This window comes from Pyrus communis, chromosome 15, assembly GCF_041283825.1.
Source record: "Pyrus communis isolate YQ-2024b chromosome 15, ASM4128382v1, whole genome shotgun sequence".
In the NCBI taxonomy this organism is placed as follows: Eukaryota; Viridiplantae; Streptophyta; class Magnoliopsida; order Rosales; family Rosaceae; genus Pyrus; species Pyrus communis.
Genome location: NC_142579.1, coordinates 7092400 through 7111319, shown reverse-complemented (window position 1 = coordinate 7111319; position 18920 = coordinate 7092400). Strand labels below are relative to the sequence as shown.

The following is an 18920-nucleotide window of genomic DNA, read 5'->3' as shown; positions in this document are numbered from 1 at the left end:
CCAAATTTTTAGAGTTTTGTGCGACGAAGTGTTGGTCGGGCAAAGTTTTGCGCGACCACTTGAATAAAATTTAAAAAACAAATTTTCCAGCGTCCCATTTTTGGTGGCCGCCCAAATTTTTAGAGTTTGGTCACGCAAAGTCTTAAAAAAATTTAAAAAAAAAATCCCGCATCCCATTTTTGGCTCCCATCCAAATTTAAGGATTTTGTGCAACAAATTATTGGTTCGTAGCGTAAAATTTATAAAAATAATCTTTATAAATAATGAAAATGAAAATAATAAAATTTACTGAAAATGTGACTTTACTCCCTTCAAATTCAATTTTTTATTTACATAAAACCCACAATAATATATTTTTCTAACAAAAACCGGATCCGCACTACAATAATAAATTTAAAGCTACTTAATAAATATATATATCGTTCAATTTCTTAAGTGTTATACGTATAAAATAAATAAATTTAAAGGTACTTAATACACACACACACACACACACACACACCATTCAACGATCCAACCGTCAAACTTATTTATATATACTTCGAGATCATATACGTCAAAAATTACAAAAAACAAATATTCAGAGATCAAGTCACGGGACAAAACTTTTCGATGGTCATAAACGAAAAATCACGATTTAACGTTATTTTAACTCTGATTTTGATGATTTTTTACAGTTACACTCCTTGATCCTATATGAATACAATGACTGAATTTGACCTTCAATTTAAAATATTTACACTAGTGGATACCACCAAAACTTATGTTATACTTAATGAAAGTATAAATAAACTATGAATGTTAGTGAATCTATTGTTTTGATGGGATACGCATTCTACGAAACTGGTTTCAACGATCCAACCGTCAAACTTGTTTGTATATATTTCGAGATCACATACGACAAAAATCACAAAAAACAAACATTCAGAGATAAAGTAATGGGACAAAACTTTTCAACGGTTATAAACGAAAAATCACGATTTAACAGTTATTTTAACTCCGATTTTGATGATTTTTTACAACTACACTTCTTGACCCTATATGAATACAATGACTAAATTGATCTTCAATTTAAAATATTTACACTAGTGGATACCACAAAATCTTATGTTATACTTAATGAAAATATAAATAAACTTTTAAGTGTTAGTGAATCTATTGTTTAGATGGGATATGTATTCTGCGAAACTAGTTTCAACGATCCAATCGTCAAACTTGTTTGAATATACTTTGAGATCATATACAATAAAAATGACAAAAAACAAACATTCAGAGATCAAGTAACGGGACAAAACTTTTCGACGATTATAAACGAAAAATCACAATTTAACGGTTATTTTAACTCCGATTTTGATGATTTTTTCCAACTACACTCCTTGACCCTATATCAATACAATGACTAAATACGATCTTCAATTTAAAATATTTACACTAGTGGATACCACAAAATCTTATGTTATACTTAAAGAAAATATAAATAAACTCTAAGTATTAGTGAATCTATTGTTTTGATGGGATACGCATTCTACAAAACTAGTTTCAATGATGTAACCGTCAAACTTGTTTGTATATACTTTGAGATCATATACACCAAAAATGACAAAAAACAAACATTCAGAGATCAAGTAACGGGACAAAACTTTTCGATCGTTATAAACGAAAAATCATGATTTAACGGTTATTTTAACTCCGATTTTGATGATTTTTTCCAACTACACTCCTTGACCCTATATGAATACAATGAACTAACTTGATTGTCAATTGAAAATATATTTTTCTAACAAAAATTAGATACGAACTACAATAATATATTTTTCTAACAAAAACCTGATCTGAACTACAATAATAAATTTAAAGCTACTTAATAAATATATATATACCGTTCAATTTCTTAAGTGTTATGCGTAAAAAATAAAAAAACGAAAATAAATTGGTTTAGGCGATGAAATATTTGAATTACGTTGCACAAAGATTTAAAAAAATAATTTTTTTATTTTATTTATTTTTGTAAGGACTTTGAGCAACGATATATTTTTCGTCACGCAAGACTTTGCGCAACGAAGCTCAGAATTTCGTCGCGCAAAGTGACTTTGCAAGACGATGTTTTTTCGTCTCGCAAAATTTCGTCACTTTGCAAGACGATGTGTTTTTTGTCGCGCAAGATTTGCGTGATGAAGTTTAATGTTTTGTCGCGCAAGGGTTTTTTTTTTACTAGTGTATGTGTTCCCTTTGTTGTTCACATGTGGAAACTCTAAGACATTTGTTTTTTGAATGTTCCTTCTCACATCAAGTTTGGTCTTAATGTTTAAATTGGTTTGGGATGATATGATGACCTTCTTCACTTATCCTATTCACAAGGGCTATGACTCTCAGATTCAACTTCTATGATGGGGCTTAATTGGAGTTTGTTTATATTGTCTTTAGATAGCACGTAATAAGCTTCGATTTGACGATATTCAACCATCCATTACTGCTATTGTTTGCTCAATTAATTGTCAGCTCCTTGAAATTGATTCACTTAGCAAGGGAAAAATGAAAAATTATGTGGAAGAACTTTGCATTCTTCCCGTTATTGGTTCGTTTGGTCGTTTTGCCAAGTCACCTCATGTTATTAAAGTTATATGGAAACCACCTTCTCTACATTGGGTCAAGGTGAATACCGATGGTGCAGCTCGTCGATCACTGGAATTGGCTGGTACTGGCGGTATCTTTCGTGATCAATTTGGTTCATGCTTAGGGTGTTTTGCTACTTCTTTAGGGGTGGTTACCTCTTTTGAAGCTGAATTACATACTGTAATTCATGCGGTAAACTTAGTTTGGAAGAAGGGTTGACGTTCTCTTTGGATTGAGTGTGATTCATCCTTAGCTGTTCTTTTCATTTCTGCTTCTCATAATCGTGTTCCCTGGTATTTAAGGGTTTGTTGGTTGAATTGTTGAGCGTTGCTCTGTTCTATATGCATAAGAGTTACACATATTTTTCGCAAAGGGAATCAGGTGGCTAACTGTTAGGCAAATTTTGGACTGGGTCATCCTGGGGTTTATTGGTGGGATTCTTGTCCTCCTTGTGCTACTAACGCGTATCATCATAATCTTTCTATCGGCCTATATTTTCGATTTTGTTAGGATGAGTTTGACATTGTTTTTTTTGTAACTGGGTTTTCTTGTTTCAAGTAGATTTCTACTTCTTGTTAAGGTTTGGCTTCAAAAATTATTTTAGCAGGTATTGGCCTAGTTCCCCCCGCTTGTATTACTTTTCCTTTTTTCTTCATATTATTAATAAAATCTAGTAGAGAGGGAATGGGGCCAGGGGGCGTTTCTGGGTGAAACGATCATTCCTCCTTTCAAGAGAGGGTTGATGCCTCGCACACGACTGCTAACGAATAGCTAATCTCGCCTAATCCGTCTCTACCAAAAAAAAAAAAAAAAAAAAAAAAAGAGCCTTGGAATTGCAAAGTAGTTTAATCTTTTCCAATTTCATTGTGTATAATCTCTCCAAACATTGTGTTTGATATAATGTTGAAAATATCATCAGTTTCTTTCTGCTTATGTACATTTTTTGTTTATTTTAGATGCACAAGAAATATAACGGTTTTAAATTGGAAGATCAAGGTTCATGGTAATTTAGATTGGACTTTGATGTTTTGAATAGGATGCTAGATGGGTTTGCGCCTCCATTTATTTTGCACCAGCCTTTCCGCACGAGCTCAAGTTTTCTTTATATTATTCAAGTTTTTGGAGTTTGATGCCGTTGTTTTCGGTTTTTACCCTTTAGTTATTTTACCTAATTTTTTGAATTTATTTAATTCCAATTCTATTTTGTTTTCCTTTTCGTTTGTTTTTCTAAGCATCTGCACTTATTCTGCAGACCACATGAATCACAAACAACGCTGAAATCATGCACCCACGTTCAGCAGAAGTTATGGGTTGTTCATTCTTATGTTTAGGGTTTAGGGTCAAAGCCTCAAAGATACTTTTTTGTTAGTATCTCATGTCCTTCTTTTGGTATCTTCATGTCTTTATTTTAGCCAAAACATCCATATGGTTAATTATGAGTGTTCGTATTTTCTTTCTTTACTACCCACAGAATATGAAGCAATGTAATAAATGTGTGCACTCTCTTCAAATATTACAAAAGTATCAGAGTTTACTAAAGGTTATTTTTCTAGCGACTCACATCTTTCCTATTTATCCATTTTCTTTTCTCATTCTTTTGCTAACCTCAATTTGATATTCTCTTTGGATATATATATAGCGACTTTAGATGGTACAAAGATGTGTTCATGTCTAGAGTCATGCTCAAAGAAGACAGTAACCAACCATTTTGAAAAGAAAAATTCATAAATGGATTGGTGGAAAGACCATAGGAACAGGAACAACTGGAAATTCCGATGAGAACAAACTGATAATTTTTTGGCAATTGAATTTGTCCCACCATTTGACCCTAGAAATCCCAGAAAACACTCAATCTTTATTGAACATTAGTCCTTCATCCTCCCTCAAGGGCAAATCAAAGTCATCCAAATCATCCAAAACAACAAGTTCAAAGAAGATAGAGAAATCCTCACAGCTCCAAGAAATGGCAGATAAGCTAATGGCAGAAGCAACCTTGCTACGCAAAGAAGAAGAATCTGATTCAGACTCATCCGATGCTTCATCTCAAGTTCCCGTCAAGTGGGCAGATCAAGCGGATTATCAAGACTCTCAAGATCCATTTGAAATTTAAAATTGAATTTTCAAAATGTAATAATTTGTAATCATTTCAAGGATTTTACCTATGTAAATCGTACAGTTCCAGCCATGTGACCAGCAGTAGCAGCAATCATTCCGACAAGGAACTATTCATCAGCAGTAGCAGCAGACAAGACACTATTCATAAATAGTAAAATCACTTTTTATTATTCATCCATCAATTCGAAATCAGAACGCGTGAATCCACAGTGAAAGTTTCATCATTTGCCAGCCTTTAACAGCTAGCAGCACATGCAAGCAAGAATCCCAGACTCAAACATCCCAACCTTAATCATTCCTCTCAGCAAGATAAAAGAGGAGTTCATTCTCAGAGCAAACGGACTTTAGTCACCAAGAACTAGAACTTTTACGGATTCCCTCAGAACATAAGTGATTTAGCTCCATCCTAATATCAAATATCAAACACTTGTATTTAATTTTCAATCAATGATGCCTGCGAACACCATCTGTTTTCTTATCAATCATCAGTAGACGAAATTGTAAGTTGGTTTCCAAATCAATAAAAGTATTTTAAACATCTATCTGCATCATTAATTTTAATTCATTATTCTCATTATGAAAAATATTTTCATCACCACTGATTTTAATTAGCATTTATGTTTATCTCCCAGTCAATTCATTGAGTATCTCAAGTTCAAGGTAAATACCGATCAATCATTTGTTCAATTCTTCCTTTGCATATATCATTATTGGCATGATATCTGCACTCCCATACATGATAATGACTGTAGTCTTGATTGCTGTCCTCATTCTCATAATCGTCAATACACGATCAGCTTCCATCCCCATTTGGTATCAGAGCCAAGTAAGTGGTAATTGCATTAGCATCTTTGTAATCTGCAAGTCAGGTTCATATTTCAGTCTTTCCATTTACAGTTTATCTTATCTCTCGGTCCCAATTGGACATCTCAGATTGCTGAGTTGATCATGGATCATGGAGGTGACATTACTAGGTGTTCCTATGAAATGTTCTATTATTGTGAAAAGCAATGTATTGACTGCATCTGGGACCCCTTGTCCAATTTGCTCGTCAAAGATTGGTATTCCTTCTTCATCTTTTTTAACAACGTTTTTTATTTCATTTATGGACTATTCAGTGAAGTGTGTGTGTGTGTGTGTGTGTGTGTGTGGGATGGAACTATCAACAAAACTGTAGCATTTCTTTTTCCTTTTTGCTAACTTTACCGCCCACGGATATTTATTACAGCGTTCATTTCTTTTCTCATTTTTTGTTTATCACGGTGCAGTACGGGTGAGTTAATTGTTTGTTAAAACGATTATATAAAAGAATGCATAAAAAGTGTATAGTTACTTGACCTAATAATTCTGAAATTGTGATTATTATATTGTGTTTTCATTTTGTGTGATTTTGTTTGCTCTACTGTGGTTGCATTTGTGTCTGCAATAAAAAAAGGATGAAAGCAGTGCGATCAAAAACGTTAAATGCCAAAGCAATGTAGAAGGAGATCTCAAATTAATTTCGTAATTGTGTCTGTATCTCTTGGAATTAACAAGAGTAGTGTCTTATAATGTAAAGGTGCAATTACTGTGTGGAATCTTTCTGCAATATAATTTGTATTTGCTATCTTTTCTCAAATAGTTTGTCAATCTCATGAAAATATGAAAATTAATTTTATCACTGCCAGAATATGAGAAATTTTGGACATATAAAACCAATGCATGTAGAACACATACGAAGTGTTTTTGAAGTGAAGATGTTTTTATGCATGCACAAATGTGGAAAGAAGAGAAAAAATAACTCTGTATGCGCGTGTAGCGAGAATACTCTGATATCATTTAGTCATGGAGGTAAGTTGTTGGCCATTTAGTTCACTTCTCTGCCGCGCCCCCCCCCCCCCCCCCCCCCCCCCCCCCGCGGCGCTCTTTTAGCATGTAAGATGCCCTCCTGTTTGCTAATAAAGAATTAATACAAGGTTCTACTTTTATAACTGTTGGAGTGGATGTTTAATGTTGGGCTTAGTGTGATTGGAGGCCCAATAACGCAAAAAGTAGAAGGAGGATTGGGCTCAGACGAGTCGACAGCCCAAGAAGAAATTAAAAATCATTTTTGCCAAGGAATAGACAATAAGCCTATGTGAGAAGTGACACTCAAAGGGCAGCTCACCCCCCGCAAAAAAATACTTTTCAAGGGCATGGATAGGTAAATAAACGGTGACTCACCATACTTTGAGGCTATCACCAAAAGGGGAGGCTTGGACAATCGGGCTAGAGAGTTTATAAAAGCAGCGAAGAACACTAGGAAGAAAGACACTCAACCAATCAATCAAAAGACATCCAACTTTCCACTCCAGCAAGCAAGAAGCCAAAAAGCTTTAGTTTGTCCAAAATTTATCCTTTTAGTCGCAGGTCCACCATAGAAAGCCATCTTTTGTCAAGTTTTAGAAGCTCTGCTACCTTTCCCTTATGTTGTAGTATCGAATCTCTCTAGTAAACCTGATTTATGTTTCATTCTCCAAAGATTACAATCCTTGTAAACACAAAAAGAAGTGGTTGCAAGACGACGAACCTTGCCTGACAAGGTCATAATCATGCCCGAGTCTTTTTTGTTTGTACTTACATAAAGTAGATATGTTGTTTTATGCATCTTTCATTGTATCTTACATCATTGTGGATTGTTTTTTGTTCAAAGTTTCATCTATGATTAATCTTGTTAAAATAATTAACCTTGTTTCTTTAGTGTTAACTGTAACCAAAGAAATAATCTGAAGGGCCCTAAACTCCTTTTAATTGGGCATATGATATTATGAGTAAAATTCCTTGTTTACAAGGCAAGAAAAATAACTTTATACAGACTTAACCCATCTGTAAACAATCCAATCGAACCAATAAGTCTAAATAACTTGTGGTGCAGATAATCAATCCATTTAATAACCAAGAAATAACAATCTATTATACAAAAATAACGGTGGCACGCTCAGACCCATAGTAGTTTTAATTGTGAGCTTCAAGGCCTAACAAATGCACCATTCAAACTAATAACAGACTCATATTGCAATACACCAAGTAGCAAACCTTGCCCGACATGCAAGATCTAGAAGAGTTGTGCAAGGGACAGATCTAACCCGAACAATAACTGTTAATGCCTTCAAGATCAAGGTTGGGGTTGCAGGCATGTGCGATTAGTGTGCGATTAGTGTGATTCAAGATCAAGGTTGAGAGTGAGTATGCATGTTAAACCTCACGTGGATGAAAGATCCGAAGGATTTGTAAATGTATTTTATAGTTTGGAATATCAGTAGCGTTTATATAGGTACAATTGGTCATTATACATGTTATAAATCCCTTAATAATAATCTTATGATCGATCTGTCTTGAAGTGGTCCAGAGAGTATACATAATAGCAATCAACATCGTTGTAGGACAAAAATAAAAAAGTAAATAAAAAATAAATAAATAAAAAAGCATCAATTTTGTGCCCTTTTTATTGGTCGGGAAACCCAAAGAATTGTCACCGATCTATTAAAATCAGTAAAGGAATCATCTCCGGATCTCCTCCACTAAATCCACCCAATCAATCGATTCAGACTCTTGAAATTTGATCTAACGATTACAAATAAGGAAAAATTATAATAACTTTAGCCGTTTGATCAAATTTTAAAAGTTCGGATTAGATGATTGGGTAGATTTGATGGAAGAGATTCGGAGAAGATCCCTTTCCTTAAAACCAAGGCCCATTCTAACCTAATTGGCCTACACACAGTGTCCAGAAAATTTAAGATTACAAAGAGCTCGTTTGGAAGTATTTTTAAAATTACTGAAAGTGTTTTTAATGAAATTGATTTTGAGATTCAAAGACACTTTAAATGGGTTGAAATTGATTTTGATTTTGAGATCCAAAGCCCATCCTTCTAGACGATGCTTTTACACTGCTTTTCATACTCATAGCACTTTAAAAATACAGTTTATTAAACGCTCAATTGCTTTATTTTGCAGTTGATTATTCTTAAAGCACAGCAAAAGCAATTTATTCAAAAGGCACGGCAATCCCAAACTGGCCAAAAAACGAATGTTTTCCGCTTCCTTTAACTTCTTTTTTCGTTAAAATGATACCTAAACTTTTACTTCCTTACTGTCATGCATAACAGAGTTTGACAGTTTCACTTGTATCACGTCTCTAATACGTTACTTATCAAATCAGTAAAGAACCAAAAATCGTGCATGAGAAATCGAGCATAAAATAAAAAGGTGAAGTGTTTGTTTTATAATTGATTCAAAAGGGGGTTATAACTGATAACTAAAGTTATCAAAACAAAAGGAGAGAAGTATCATTATGTTTAGCTTGATTCCAGCTTGTTTTATTCACTTTGAAGTCATTCAGCTTTTATTGATCAGGTGGCTATATCCAGAGCTTTGAATGGGATTGGCCTTGCTCTAGTTACTCCGTCTATCCAGTCCCTTGTAGCTGACTCAACTGATGACAACAACCGAGGTATGGCTTTCGGATGGCTTCAACTAACGGGCAATGTTGGTTGAATAATTGGTGGCCTTTGTTCTATATTGATACCTCCAATAACAGTCGTGGGAATCCCTGGGTGGAGAATTTCCTTTCACCTTGTTGGATTTATTAGTGTTGTAGTCGATATTTTAGTCCGTCTGTACGCCACTGACCCACATTTTCCAGATTGTGAAACAAAAGATAGCAGCCAGAATCCTAGTAGTTCCTTGTGGTCACACGTGAAGGAACTGGCCCTAGAAGCTATGTCGGTTATTAAAATTCCTTCCTTTCAGATCGTTGTGGCGCAGGGTGTTACTGGTTCATTTCCTTGGTCAGCATTGTCATTTGCGCCCATGTGGTTGGAACTTACTGGCTTCTCTCATGGGAAATCCGCTTTCCTCATTGCCTTGTTTGTGATTGGAAGTTGCCTTGGTGGCTTGTTTGGAGGTAAAATGCGAGATATCCTTTCCATGCGTCTTCCAAACGCAGGAAGGATTATATTAGCACAGATAAGCTCCACATCTGCCATCCCTCTTGCAGCAGTTCTTTTGCTTGCATTACCTGCGGATCCATCTACGCTTGTCATCAATGGTTTCATCTTGTTCATCATGGGCTTCTTAATTTCATGGAATGCTCCAGCTACAAACAAGTAAGCCTTAAAACTTCGTAGTTCTGTCTGTCTTTAATTTCCTTACGTTTTTATGGAAAGTAAAGCAAAAACACTAACGGATGGCATGGTCTATGTAGTCCGATTTTTGCAGAGATAGTTCCTGAGAGATCCCGAACAAATGTATATGCTTTGGACAGATCTTTCGAGTCCATACTTTCATCGTTCGTTCCTCCAGTAGTTGGGATATTGGCTCAACGCGTTTATGGTTATAAACCAGTTCCTCAAGGGTCCAGTGCATCTGAAGAGATTGCCACGGATAGGGGGAACGCTTTGTCATTGGCAAAAGCACTATATACAGCAATAGGAATTCCAATGGCTCTCTGTTGTGTCATTTACTCATTCCTATATTGCACCTACCCAAGAGACAGGGAGCGTGCACGGATGGAAGTTTTAATAGAATCAGAGATGCAACAAATAGAATTAGAAGATTCGCCTACCGGAGGAGAATATTCACGTGCTAGGTTTCCTGAATCAGAAGAGCTGTATGTGAATGATAGAACTGTAATTGAAGTAGAGTATGAAGGTGAGGACACTCTTGATGCTGATACCGATGATGATGAACAGACACTGCTATACCACTAGTTAACGTTTGTCAATTTGAGCCCGCTCTAATCTTACCAGAATTTCACTGAACATTCCAGCTCTATTCAAGCACATCCAAATACCATACATGTACGTAAGAATTTTATCCGTCCTGTTTTGACCTCCGGCCAGAAAACGAGCTAGAGAAAGGCAACTTCCATACTAACCAACTGCTTGAGCTTGCCAACAGAAGAGTTCTCGCTTTCTTTGCTGGTTTTCTTGCCATTGTAACCACATGCTTTCTCGAGAGAAACATTTGGATAAAACGGTCGTACGACCGTCAATTTTGCATACGAGATGTAACAAATCGATAATGAGATGAAACACAATCATTTATAGTGAATCATATTATCCAAATTTTGATGACATAGTTTGGTTTCATTCCTAACATCATGACATATTAATGTTTCTTTACATAGGAGATTGCTTGTGGCACAAGAATAATTAATTGAGTGGGTTTTGTGGCAGAGATCATCACAAAAAGCCCATACCTCACTTTCGTAAAACCAACTAGCCCACATGCTTGGCAGAGCTCTTCGAATTCACTTTCTGATGTGAAGACTTGGCTGCCCGATATTTACTTTGTTACCTACCAAACAAAAAAAAAAAAAAAAAAGAGGGTAAAATCGAATCGAAAACCGGTGAGATGAAATTAGAAATTATAATACCAAATCATCGGCTACATGGGGCACATTCAGCAGAATCCCAGAGCTGAAGCAATGAAAGTTTGGAGTACGAAAGATGTACCTGTGTTATGTTCCTTAGAAATGGGATGAGCGAAAAACGCCCGTCCAGTACGTAAGTAGATGCAACGAACACCCCACCAGGTCGCAGGACTCGACTAGTTTCAGCAACCTTCAAAACCACAATTATCCAGAGAAAATACTGGTTAAAAACTAAAAACCGAGAAATGGAAAATGTTCATTAACTTGTTGTAGACAAATTAATTATTATCAAGGACATGTAAATACTTACACCTCTGTCTGTTACGATAAGATTTAGTATCCCTTACAGGTAGCTAGAACAAGCAGAGCAGTTAGCTCTAACGCCACCATATATAATTAAGTACTTAACAGCCGCTGATGGTGAAGGCCAACAATGTAGGGCGGCACCAGCATGCACAGCATCAACAGAACTTGTAGCAAAAGGAAGCCTAGATATATCAGCTCTGACCAGAATTATGTTCCTAACAAAAAAACAAACTTAATCAGGTATTTTACGATTGATAACAAAATTTCGGAAAGATCCATAAGGAGATAGCACCAAATACGATTTGAAACTTTTAGCAGCTTTTACCATCTAAATTTGAATGAAAACATCAAGGTTCTGTACTCTTTTGGGGAAGCTCTCCTCCTGCTGAATGAATCCATAGCATTCCTTCAACATGTTCTCTGAGTAGTCCAAAGCAACAACAAGAGAGAACAATCCACTCTTGGCAAAAAGTCTAGAAAATAGCCCACTCCCACAACTTGCATCAATGATACTTCCACCACCCAAGACAGGCTTCAAGAAATTTTTAGTCCACTCAAACTGCAGTTAAAACTATGCCGTGGCCCGTGGTTAACCACTCAACAACCTCCTTAGCAAGACAAATCAATCCAGTAAAGCTTTGACGCCAACCCCTCTCATAGAGATACGATATCAATGGAGTCCTCATGCAACAAAAAGTCACCTATACGTTAAATAGAGATGCAAATCAAGTTCAACATATTCATGAGGTATCAGCAAGTACTATTGGTAAATCTTTGAAAATCGTAATGCGGTAGATGCAATCAATTCAACTGGGTTCATGCTCCATCTATGCCACAGAGGATAAGGTAAAAAAGTTGACCTCAGCGGGTCTATGAGAACAGAAAGAATCTCGTTCACATAATAAGAGTCAAAGAAGATACATGATCTCGGAACATATGTACCAAATCAAGCCGTAAAAGATCAATACAGTAAACATCAGATGTTATTCTGAGGATAAACTGAAAGGACTCACGTCTGACTCTACTTCGGCAACCTGTCTTTCGATTTTTGTCTTCTAAACATGGGTGCAACAATAAGGGTGAACATTCATCGGTTGAGTGTCTGACAAGAAGGTAATTCTACGGTTGATTGCCCATTTTGGAGGAAGGAATGTTGAAGCTGTAAAAAGATCAGAATTGTCGTCCATAAGGGATTCAAGTGGCTGAATAGTAGGTGGACAATATCAGGAATTGGACTAGCACTCAATATAGATGCTAGCAAGGAACTAATATCCAACAAAAAAGGTGGAAAATGTCGAAGTTAAGATGGTTGGAGAATCAGATGAATGGAGTCCAACCAAGCAATATTTATGGCCATCTATTTGGAATTCCATCACCTTGTTCTTTAAGTGCAAGCCAATGAAACCCAAGGTTTCTAACCATTCTGCTCCAAGAACCAAATCGCAACCCATGACAGATAGTAGGCGCATATGTGGCGGCCGAGTCAAGTTGCAACCGAGGGGTTGGGAAAATTAAGGTCTACGCTGGAATCCACAAAGACTTAAATAGGCAGGTCGCCAATGTAACCAACAAGGCACATAACACAACCTCGCGTGCGTTTTGGAGAGGCAAGGTCGTTGAAAGTGATTGGGACAATATCGTCCACCAGAGGCTCATCAGGCACCGGCGGAATATCGTTAGGATTTGGGTCGGTGGCTACTTCGGAGACAGTTGCAGCATCCAATAATAACATATTGGGGTTGCACAAGTCTGGCCTAAAAGTACTTCTCAAGAAAATATAGAATATTGACCATGGGAACGACGTTCACGGATCTCTGCCGTAGAGAGGTGCACAAGTGGTCTAGCTGACGAGGAGAGAACCGGTTTAGAAGGTGGGACAAAAGCGGGGTGCGATGATGCAACATGTATACGAAATGGGTAAGGAGGGTAAGGGTGAAAAACACTACGACTTAGTTGTTTATTGTTATATATGCGTGCAGGTTCAAAGGCACGGGCCAGCAAACGAAGATCTTGGGCAAAATATCATCCTAGAGCTCCAGTTTAAGCCTACCAAGGAATACCCCTAATAATTACTCATCGTTCCAACCTTGTGCTCGACAAGATAAACGAAAGAATTCATTAAAGCAGGCCACGAGAGAGCCTTTTTGAGAGACATAAGAAAAAGAAGTGTTGAGTTTAATTGGTTGTCTGGCCCAAAACATTGTAAAATGCATTTAGTAAATAAGGCCCATATACCAAACTCGACCGTACCATTTGAACCACATAGCTGGATCGCCAGTGAAATGGAAGCTCACAACCATGGCCCAATTGCTTCGGTCAACACAATGGTAGTCTAAGAGCAATTCCATCGTGTCTAAGGCCCCATAAGGCTATCCACACCAGTGAACAGTAACTGTCTTTAATGAACAGTAACATTCTTTTGCATCTCCACCCCTGCACTGAATAGCCCTAACAATTGGTAATAAAATATTAGTATTTTTTATTTTATAAAATAATACAAAATAATTACTTGTGAGATTTCTTTTACTTTGACTGGTTCCCTCACCTAGCCCTCTCTCTCATTTCCCTTAGAGCAACTCCAGTATGGGAGTTTGCTTGCTGGAGTTGCTATGGGTATAATCCAGGAAAAAGGGCCCGAGAACCTAGCCTACACACTCCAACGTGGGGAGCCCGAGGGACAGTAGAGGCCCAAGCACCAGGCCTGTGAGGAATTGCCAAGCTGCGAGCCCGAAGTGGATCTGACGCAGGTCTAACATCATCCAGGCGCAGCCTAATTTTTTATTTTTTTCTGTCAAGTGCGTGCATCTCACCCACGCGTGCAGGGCGCGTCACCCGACACAGTTTCAGCGCTTGAGGCCGAGGCGCAGTTTCAAAAAGTTACCGTAGGGAAGCCACATGGCTTCCCATGATCCGTTGGATCTTAACGGCTATATAATGTGGACCGTCCAATTTGCAACAGTAAAAATAAATAAAAAAATCTTATTTAATATCAACCGTTGGATCTGAGATCAACAGTTGATATTATTCTCCTTTATAAATAAATAAAAAAGAAAAACTAACTTTAAAATTCAAAAATGTTACCGTTGTGCCACGTGGCACAATCTGGAGTGTTGGAATTTAATTTTTTTTTTTAAATTCAACGGCAAAGATTATTAGTTGAATAAAAATTTTAAAAAATTGTAAAAAATGAATAAAAATCTGAAAAAAAAAATTTGAAAAATTAAAAAAAAAATTGTTTTTACTTTTCTGTAAATACCTTTTCATTATCATCTACATTACACCACAATTTCATATTTTCTCAACTACTTTCAACCACATTCCTATCTTTCTCTCAAAGTTTCAATCCAATTTTTTTCAACAACATGACTACAGATGCAGGTACGAATTGGACGCTTCTTGAAGATGTTGCGTTGTGTACTAGCTAGGTTGAAGTTACTCATAGTTCATTTACAGGTAATGAGATGCAATTGCGAGAAATGTGGAGTCTTATTCATACCAATTATCTTGAGAAAATGGATGGGAAAAGAACCAAATAATTGATGTCCAGTCATTGGAAATTACTTAGCCAATCGTTTAGTACGTGGAGAGACGTCTTGACACAAGCTAGTACTAATATTCAAAGTGGGGAAAATTACACGGATCAAGTAACAATATATTATTTATTTGTTTGTACTATACCCAAATTTACATTATAATTATTTGTTTGTATTATTTATTTGTTACCTACTTTCATTATAATTATTTCTTATCCCGCATTGTGTAGCAACTTCAAACACAAGCTTGGTATGGTGCCAAAACCAAAACCAAAACCAAAAATAAATCATTCAACCGGTCGGAATGTCAGAATATTGTCAAAGATTGTCCTAAATTCAAAGTTGTGCATGTCGGTCCATAAGTTTTCATGAACAGCACCCTTATAATCATGTCTCGCATGTTCATAAAGATGAAGCAAAAGAAGTGCCCGAAACGCCCCCCCTGAACAAATGTCGGGATCGACCCGTTATCCAATTAGGCTTCAAGGTAAGAAGGCTTCAAAGAGAAAAGGGAGTACTTCGAAGAATGATTATGCAAAGTATATGGAAGAACATGCTCGCCAAGGTGAATTGACTTTGGCGCGGGAAATGGCGAAATTTGAGGCTGATAAGGCTAGAGATAAGGCAAATGTTGTAGCTATTGAGAGAGCATTTCAAGCTAATAAGAGAGAAGGAGAGCTACTTAGGCAAGAAAGGGAATAGGTTAGGGAAGAAAGAATGGCTCAACGAGATCGTGACATTATGAACACGCATTTAGAAGGGAAGTCTCCAAATTCTAAATATTTTTGGAAGTCAGAGAAAGTGGAAGTGGTGTGAAGGAGAAATGCAAGAGAAGCAAAAGCAAGAGGAGATGGTCCTAGCACGACAAGAGAAGATCATCCTAGCACCACAAATTGGTTTAAGTGATGATGAATAGAGTACTTTTTTGTAATCGGAGCCCATAATTTTCCAATCACTTTGGGTTGTAATTTCTTATTTATTGAATAGAGTACTTTATGTTGTTTCCAATTTATTGATTTTAGTACTTTTAATTTGGTAATTTATTTATACTAAGAGAATCTTTATTCAAAATACATTTAAACACACCAAATAAAATTACATAGACATACCAAGTAATAAAAAAAACTCACTAAAGGAACTAAAAGAAACACACCAAATAAAATTAAATAAACATACCAAAAAAAAAAAAACAAACACACTAAATGAACTTAAGTATCTTGAGCTTGTTTCAATTCCCACCGGTGCTCTATCAAATCAATTTGCCGGGCATTGTGCATATATGGCCTTTAAAGTGCAGTATATCGTTGAATGATCAATTCATTGTAACGTCCATCCCTTTTTAATGGCTCATGTTGCACTGGTTCTTCGATGGCGTCATGAGCACAATATATACGTGTTCTTGAATTGTTCATCGTGTCTGGCTCATATTCATCAACAGCATCATAATCGCACTCATCTTCCATAATCATGTTGTGAAGAATGATGCACGTCATCATGATGGATCAAAGCGACTCTACATCAAACAATCTGGCAGCACCCTTGACGATCGCCCAATGAGCTTGGAGGATACCAAAACAACGCTCCACATCCTTCCTGGACCCCTCTTGACAGCTTGCAAAGTGTTTTTCCTTTGCACTTCGCTGACGTGGCACTATTTTGATAAATGTTGACCACCTTGGGTAAATGTCGTTTGCTAGGTAGTATGGCTCATCGTACATACGTTTATTGACGCAGTACGTGACTTTTGGTGCCTTTCCTTGCGGGACATCGTTGAACACTGGGGATTGGGCAAGGACATTAAGGTCATTTTCAACCCCCGGAACCCCTGAAAAAGGTGTGCCAAATCCATGTATCAAAAGATGCCACCACCTCCAAAATGATACTTTTTACTCTTTTTCTGTCCCCATAAGCGCCTTGCCATGCATTTGGACAATTTTTCCACGTTCAGTGCATACAATTGATGCTTCCAATCATCCCAGGAAAACCTCACATCTCACCCTTCTTCAAAAGCCTTTGCAAATCCATGTTAGTAGGTTTCTGAAGGTACTCTGTGGTGTAGATAGATTTGATTACTCCGCAAAACCTCATCAGGGACTCAAGAATGGTTGATTTCCCCATCCTCGTTATTTCATCCACTTGGTCTACAGATGCTCCATATGCAAGCATCCGCAAGGCAGCAATAATTTTTTGCTAAGGAATGAGACCCATAACACCAAAAGCATCATTCTTTTGCACAAAGTAAGAATCATGGCTGTAAACAGCAATCATGATTTTGTTGAACAAATGTCGTTCCATTCTAAAACGACGTCTAAAGTACGTATCAGGGAATGCATTATTACGGACAAAATAATCGTCCAAGAGTTCCGTACCTCATCATTGCCTGCTTTTATCAAGGTTTCCAGAATGGCTGGGCCTGCAGATTTGACCCACAACTTAGATGACTTGACGGGAATGTGAGGCTCTGCCCATTCTTACTTCGTCATTTCTCATTCTACGCTCCTTATCCTTTTTCCTCTCATTTTAGGTCACCTGGAGATTGAACATTCCTTCTTATTGGTTAAACAATTATTCCTCTTGCTGATCGATTTCCCATAACATCCTTGAAGAAGAAGACATTGTAAAAATGAAGCAGAAACTATGAATAATGATAGAGATTTTGATGAAGAATGAAGCAGAAACTATGAATAATGATAAAGATATTGAGAAATTGGTGTGAGATTTGTGAGGATGGATGATGGATTATATGGAGGATTCAGAAAGGATTAGGTTGTAGATAATGCCACGTGGCATGCTGTCATTCGTTAAAAATCTGATGGAAATCTATCCTCAAAGATTGTAAACAGATTATGACACGTGACGCGACGTGATTGGTTAATAATCTTATCGGAAATCCATCACCAATAATTGTATTTTCGGATAATGACATGTGGCGCAATGATTACGATTAAAAATCTTATCGAAAATCCATCACCAATAATTGTCATTTCGGATTTTATGACACGTGGCGCAACGAGAACGATTAAAAATCTTATCCGAAGTTAGAAATAAAATTATTTTGTATCATTTTATAACTTTTTGGATAATGACACGTGGCGCAACGAGAACGATTAAAAATCTTATCCAAAATTACAAATAAAATTATTTTGTATTATTTTATAAATAAAAAAATACTAATATTTTATTGCCTATTGCCAGGGCTATTGAAGTGCAACGATGGAGATGCAAAAGGCTGTTACTGTTCATTAAGGACAATTATTGTTCACTGGGTAGATAGCATATGCCTAGGGGGTTCCTATGCTGGAATTGCTCTTACACACTCTCTCTCTCTCTCTCTTTCTCTCTCTTTCTCTATCGACGTAACCTTTCTCCCTCATTTCTGAAACCTCTCTCTCTCTTTAATCTCTCTCATTCTCTTTCTACAGCTCCGAGAGCTCTCATCCTTCCTTTTTTTCAAAACCGAAGCAAATCAAACTAACAAACTATGAAATCTCAATCCCCTGGATGAGAGGAACTCGAATATATCCTTGCATACATCAATAGAGCACCATTTGGGTAATCCACCATTGAAGTCGAGAGCTTCAAGCTTCCATTGCTCAAACCCAGGGGAGATTATTGCCCTACTTCACCAAAAAATGAAAAGTATGACTACCCTTATTTTGATTTTCTCCATTTTTACTCTGTCCAACTTTCTGACCAATACGGAAGCAGATTATCTCTACCACATCTGCCTAAATACCACCACCTTCACCCCACACTCCACCTTCCAGTCTAACGTCAACCACCTCCTCTCCACCCTCTCCTCCAACGCCAACCGCTCCACCAGCTTCTACAACGCCATAGTCCAAACCCCAAACAACGCTGTGTATGGCCTCTTCCTCTGCCGCGACGACGTCATGGGCACCAACGCTTTACATTTTTTTTTAAATTTTTATTAATTTTTTACATTTTTATTAATATTT

At 36.9% G+C, this 18920-nt stretch overlaps 1 protein-coding gene and 1 pseudogene across 2 annotated transcripts; one reads left to right on the top strand and one right to left on the bottom strand.

Annotated features, from left to right (window-relative positions):
- Positions 1-8649: 8649 nt before the first annotated feature.
- On the top strand, positions 8650-10627 carry LOC137726700 (uncharacterized). The gene is made up of 2 exons (XM_068465639.2): positions 8650-9854; positions 9953-10627. The coding sequence occupies exons 1-2, from the start codon at positions 9469-9471 to the stop codon at positions 10455-10457; spliced, it is 891 nt and encodes a 296-aa protein (XP_068321740.2). The 5' UTR covers positions 8650-9468; the 3' UTR covers positions 10458-10627.
- Positions 10628-10857: 230 nt separating this feature from the next.
- LOC137726710 (putative methyltransferase At1g78140, chloroplastic) lies at positions 10858-13314 on the bottom strand (annotated as a pseudogene). The gene is made up of 5 exons (XR_015956408.1): positions 12034-13314; positions 11793-11987; positions 11532-11645; positions 11205-11312; positions 10858-11046 (listed from the first exon to the last, which is right to left on the bottom strand). The product of XR_015956408.1 is annotated as a putative methyltransferase At1g78140, chloroplastic (transcript).
- Between the last annotated feature and the right edge of the window lie 5606 nt (positions 13315-18920).

What these genes read in the sequence shown, in the direction of transcription:
- LOC137726700 (XM_068465639.2), top strand. Translation starts at nt 9,469, where the DNA reads ATGTCGGTTATTAAAATTCCTTCCTTTCAGATCGTTGTGGCGCAGGGT. An exon ending in AATGCTCCAGCTACAAACAA is followed by an intron (nt 9,855 to 9,952) that starts GTAAGCCTTAAA and finishes TGGTCTATGTAG; the next exon opens with TCCGATTTTTGCAGAGATAG.